At 50.9% G+C, this 5,785-nt stretch overlaps 1 protein-coding gene across 4 annotated transcripts; it reads left to right on the forward strand.

The window, feature by feature from the left end:
- Positions 1-346: 346 nt before the first annotated feature.
- On the forward strand, positions 347-4,825 carry ARMCX2 (armadillo repeat containing X-linked 2). 4 transcript variants are annotated; one of them, XM_081221379.1, is made up of 5 exons: positions 347-428; positions 695-766; positions 1,656-1,719; positions 2,039-2,111; positions 2,470-4,825. In XM_081221379.1, exon 5 carries the CDS (start codon positions 2,599-2,601, stop codon positions 4,420-4,422), a length of 1,824 nt encoding a protein of 607 aa, XP_081077505.1. In that variant the 5' UTR covers positions 347-428; positions 695-766; positions 1,656-1,719; positions 2,039-2,111; positions 2,470-2,598; the 3' UTR covers positions 4,423-4,825. The 4 variants fall into 4 exon arrangements, with proteins under 4 accessions (XP_081077505.1, XP_081077504.1, XP_081077503.1 ...); XM_081221378.1 differs by lacking the exon at positions 695-766 and having other exon boundaries at positions 2,039-2,115; XM_081221377.1 differs by lacking the exon at positions 695-766.
- Positions 4,826-5,785: the final 960 nt, after the last annotated feature.

Genomic DNA, 5,785 nt, shown 5'->3' on the forward strand with positions numbered 1-5,785 from the left:
TGCCCAAGAAAGGATGAGACGAGCAAGAAAAAGCAAGAAAAGCAAAAATTGTCAATAGCCCTCCAAGAAGATGCATCTCCTCCCCGGTAACCAGAGAAAGGCAAATTCTAACACAAGGAGAAGGGGCTACTTGTGGCCTCTGGGACTACAAAGACAAAAAAATGAGTGACAGGACCTGATGTGGTGGGGTGAGGTGCTAGTGGGGGTAAAGGAGGGGGCTCCTGCTCTTGGTGGGAGTGGAAATTGGGGACCCAAGCTTACTGGCGATGCAGCCCTCACGTGACCAGGAGCTGACGTTGGCAAAGGTACTTAAAGCCCTGACCGCCGTCCTCCGTCCTCCTCTGGGTACCAACTCTATTGCGCTGCGCACTGCCGTGCGTTTAACCCAGGCGAGGAGGAGGAGGAGAAAATTCCCCCAGATCGGGCAGGTGGGTGTGAGAGTGGGCATGGCCTGGCACCCCCGAATAGGGGTAGCCCAGAGATGAGGGAGTCTGAGGCCGCGGGTGTCTCCGCCTCGCCCGCCCCTGGCCGGCTCTCCAGACCCCCGCGCTCAGTCGCAGCTCATTTTGGTGGGCGGAGGGAAGAGGGGGAGGGGGGAACGTAAAGACGCTGATATACTCGAGGAGAATCCGCTTACGTCCCCTCCCAGCCAGTGTTTTTTTTTTTTTTTTTTTGGTTTGTTTTTGACACTCAGGCCCCGCACCCCACATCCCATCCTGTTTTGAAAGGAGGAGGGAAGAGAAATAAACGTGGCAGCGCATATAAGGCCAGTGGGGAGGTTGGGGAAAGGGTGATGGGGGGGCACGCAATTAGTAAACAGTTCGGCTTATTCACTCCCACTCTCACTTTGCAGATACCTCTCCCGACCACCGCCCCCGCCCCCTCCCCTCTCCCCCGGCCGACCCCACGTCTTTTGGGGGTGCTGGGAAATGTGTGTGACAGCCTTTGTAGGGGAGGTGGCGGTCTGGCTCTGGGCTTTACAAGAGGGGAGGCCCTGAGAGAATCTGGTATTAAACCGCCGTGCTAAGTCCTAGGCTGCTTTCCAGACACCTCCGGCGCATACAACACTTCACCCCCGTTTCTTCAGTCCTGAAAAAGGAGTTCGGGTACCCTGGCGGGAGAAATGGCGGTTAACAGGAGATTGCGATGGGGTGTGGGAGGTGGAATCCAGAGCGGGGAAACAGTGGAAAATCATGACCCTCAAACCGAAAGGGCAGACACTAGGGACCTGTTGTGCAGGCTGATGCTAGGCCTGGGGGCTGGGGACTGAAGGACTGGTGGTCATAGGAAGGAGACGCTAGATTGTCTGGCCGTAATCCCCAGTCCCGCGTCCCGTCCAGCCTTCTGTGCACCCTCGCTCCGCCCCCTCCCGCTTCGGTGCAGGAGAAGGGGTGTGGCCGTCTGTCCGGGAGAAATGGCGGACGGGGGGGCGGGGCGAAGGGAAGGAGAGGTTGACTGCCTGGGGAGTCTGCGCAGGGGCGGGGGTTGGGGCACGAGGGGAGGGGTGAGAAGAGTTGAAGGAATTGAGAGGTGGAACTGTTTGTCATTCTGGTATGTGAATGCCGAAAGGCAATTGGGGACCTTGGTCTTCAGTCCGTTCCATCCGCCGGGCTCTCAGTCTCCAACGACTTGCTATCTATATTTCTGCCCTTCAGTCTGTCCTTAGGATGGAGCTCTAACTGAACTGAAGGAAGGAGAAACAGCCCTGAATCATTGGAGGTCAGTGTGGGGGCTGGGAACTGTCTGGGAACCCCTGGTATGGTGTGGCAGAAACCAGAGCAGAAATTGGAGCCGGGGGCTCCTCTTCCCCCATCTTCTTCCTCTTTACAAGTAACCCTTGCCCCGGGCCTGTCGTTTTTGGTGCAGCGAAAGGGGTGTGGCATTTGCCTTCTTAAATAAGGGTTTGAGGAGGAAGGGATATGGAGCGAGTGAGGAGCCCTGAGAGGGGGAAACTTGCCCACAAGGGTTCAAATCAAGAAAAGAAGAGAATCCATCTACCAAAGGCCCCTGAAACCCCCTTTCTGGGATCTTTCCACAGGTCTGTCTGCCTTTTGGGCCCTGCACAACTACAAGCCTGGTGGAAAAGAGCAAATTGCTTCTGCTCCCAGCAGGTTGGTACGTGTATGAGAATCATCTGGGGACCTTTGGGGTGGGGGTGAGGGAATCAGAGAAGAATCTGGGGTTCTTTCTGGCTCTCCACCAGCTTTCCTGAAGTCTATATGGCCTCTCGTCCCCCATTTAGGTGCTGGGAAATTAGATGTGTTTACATTGGGCAGTGAGGGCTAGGGATAAAGATGTAGAAAACATCAGACAACCAGGGTCCTGAATCAGCACACAGAGGCCTGGACACTTGTATCTGGGTACTAGTCCACCCACCAAGCATTATGTTCCCAAACTCTCCTTTAAGTAGGTCTGGTTAAGCATGAAGTGAGCCAGAGCCCTAAGCCTCATTTTTATCCTTTACCCCAGGTCCTGCTTGGCTTGCAATCTCAGCAGAACTTTCGAGCCTGAACTGAAGCACCTTACCTTGTCGTGCACGCACCCCACTTGGGCACACCAGCTCCACACCCTGGATCAGGGAATCACTCCAGCTGCATCATGAGCCGTGTTCGGGATGCTGGCTGTGTAGCTGCTGGGATAGTGATCGGGGCCAGTGCCTGGTACTGTGTCTACAAATATGCCAGGGGAAGAAACCAGATGAAGAAGAGACTGGCCAAGCCCAAGACCAGGGCTATGGCCGGGACTGGAGCCCGGGCTAGAGCTGGACTAAGGGCTGGATTCACAATTGACCTTGGGCCAGGATTTGGTCCTCCAACCCTAGTCCGCACTGGGGCAGAGGTCAGGGTCCAAGATGAAACCTCTGCTCTGGACATGGCTGGAGCTGAAGCAGTGGCCCCAGCTGCATCTAGTGCCGAGGCTCAAAGTGGGGCAGGAAGTCAGGCCCAGGAGGCAGAAGGGGCCGGGGTTGGGCCTAAAGCTGGATCAGAAGCCACAGTGGCTTCTGCAGTGGCACCACCTCCCTGGGAGGCAGAGGCTCCTGTGGCTGCAGAGACCTCCGCAATGACAGGGTCTCCTAAATTAGCAGAAGCCCCTGGCACGGCAGAGGCTCCTGGGGCACCAGCTCCTACTGAGGCAGCACCACCTACCGAGGTGGTGGAGGCTTCCATACCAGCAATGCCTACTGTGGTAGCAGCACTTTCTGGGGCAACAGCATCTTCTGGGGCAGCAACCCCTACTGGGGCTGCAGAGGCTCCTGGGACTTCAGGGTCCTCTAGAACAGCAGCAGCCGCCAAGAAAACAACCCCTGGGGCTCATACTGGGGCTATACCTAAGGCTGGTTCAGCTACTGGAGCTGTACCCAAAGGTGGAGCTAAGGGTGGAACCAAGTCCCGGACTGGAGGCAAGGGCAAAGGCAAGAAAAATAAGGTTGAAGTAGACGAACTGGGGCTGGGCTTCCGCCCTGGAGATGGGGCTGCGGCAGCTGCTGCAGCCTCCGCTAATGGAGGACAGGCTTTCCTGGCAGAGGTTCCTGATTCTGAAGAAGGGGAGTCTGGGTGGACCGACACAGAATCGGAGTCAGACTCTGAGCCTGAGACCCAGCAGAGAGGGAGAGGGAGGAGACCCGTTCCCATGCAGAAGCGCCCCTTTCCTTATGAAATTGATGAGATTCTGGGTGTCCGAGATCTCAGGAAAGTCCTTGCTTTGCTTCAGAAATCGGATGATCCTTTCATCCAACAGGTAGCTTTGCTCACTCTGAGCAACAATGCCAATTATTCATGCAACCAGGACACAATTCGCAAATTGGGAGGCCTCCCGATTATTGCAAACATGATCAACAAAACTGATCCCCACATTAAGGAAAAAGCCTTAATGGCCATGAACAACCTGAGTGAGAATTATGAAAATCAGGGCCGGCTTCAGGTATACATGAATAAAGTGATGGATGACATCATGGCCTCTAACCTGAACTCAGCAGTACAGGTAGTTGGACTAAAATTTTTAACAAACATGACTATTACTAATGACTACCAGCACCTGCTTGTCAATTCCATTGCAAACTTTTTCCGTTTGTTATCTCAGGGAGGTGGAAAAATCAAGGTTGAGATTTTGAAAATACTTTCGAATTTTGCTGAAAATCCAGATATGTTAAAAAAACTGCTCAGTACCCAAGTGCCATCATCATTTAGTTCCCTCTACAATTCTTATGTGGAATCAGAAATTCTTATTAATGCCCTAACTCTATTTGAGATCATCTATGACAATCTCAGAGCAGAAGTATTCAACTACAGAGAGTTCAATAAAGGCTCCCTTTTTTACTTATGCACTACATCTGGAGTGTGCGTTAAGAAAATTCGAGCCTTAGCAGATCACCATGACCTCTTGGTGAAAGTGAAAGTTATAAAACTAGTGGACAAATTCTGATTGGCTATGTGTCTCAGAGACTTGAAGAAATGTCTGGTTTTGCAGTCTGGAAGCCATGAAAATTGAAAGTTACTGCTTTTCCACTTGCTTATATAGTAAAGGGATCCTTTCAGCTGCCAGTTTTGAATAGTGTATCATCCAGAGTGATGTTATCTGTGACAGTCTCCAGCTTTAAGCTGAACAATTTTATGAATACCAAATAAATAGTCCTCTTGTACTGAAAACACATTTGTGACTTTAATCGTGCTGCTTGAATGGAAATATTTTTACTGGTTCCTCTATGTGAATTGACAGTGAACCTGTCCATCATGAATAGCCTACACTTCTATCATCTGTTTTGACTTGAATTTATTCACCAAAGACTTCATTTGTGTATCATTAATAAAGTTGTATGTTTCAACTGACAAAAAAAAATTGTTCTCTTGCTTGAATTTAAAGTCTAGCTGGAGGGCTTCCCTGGTGGCGCAGTCGTTGAGAGTCCACCTGCCGATGCAGGGGACACAGGTTCGTGCCCCGGTCTGGGAAGATCCCACATGCCATGGAGCGGCTGGGCCCGTGAGCCATGGCCGCTGGGACTGCGCGTCCGGAGCCTGTGCTCCTCAACGGGAGAGGCCACAGCAGTGAGAGGCCCGCGTACCGCAAAATAAATAAATAAATAAATAAAATAAAATAAAATCTAGCTGGAGAGATAAGGTACATAAATAGACAAAGATTACAGTACCTGAGCATATGCTCATTGTCAAATATATGCTATCTGTTTAAGTGAAGCAGAAGTGGCTAGAATGCTTCAAGGAGGAAGGGCACACTTAAGGTGGGCCCTGAAGGACAGCATGAGAAAACACAGAAGGGCATTCCAGGAGAGGAAATGGCTTGAAGAAAGGCGTGGAGGTAGGAAATCTGTTCCAGTGACAGGAAGGTAACCAGTTTGCCTAAAATGGAAAGTATGGGAATAGAAGTGATGGGAGATAAGGGTGGAAATGTAGGGCAAAAAAAGTTTGGGGAAGACACTGAACCCCAAGCTGAAGATTGAAATATGATCCTGTCATTTTCTGGGAATTACTGGGCATTTTTGGCAAAAGGAAAAATAATCTGGTGGCAATGTGCAAAATGGATTGGAGCTGGGGTGGGGTTAGGTGTAGAGACATTTGTTAGGAAATTATAAACCAAGCATGAGATGATGAAGAGTGAAATAGGGCGATGGCTATAGGAAATGTTAGGGAATGATGATAAGAGATGCTTACCAAAAAAGTACCAAAATCTGCTATCTTGGCTATAGGTCAACAGAGAGGAAGGATTGTATGATCTTGTGCAGGTTCTGACAGAGAAAGCCCTCTTTCTTGGGCAGTTCTGGCAACCAAGCAAT

Source organism: Mesoplodon bidens (assembly GCF_964165515.1).
Source record: "Mesoplodon bidens genome assembly, chromosome: X".
Taxonomy (NCBI): domain Eukaryota; kingdom Metazoa; phylum Chordata; class Mammalia; order Artiodactyla; family Ziphiidae; genus Mesoplodon; species Mesoplodon bidens.

Bases quoted from the DNA above. Each gene is read 5' to 3' on its own strand.
- ARMCX2 (XM_081221379.1), top strand. From the start codon at position 2,599: ATGAGCCGTGTTCGGGATGCTGGCTGTGTAGCTGCTGGGATAGTGATC.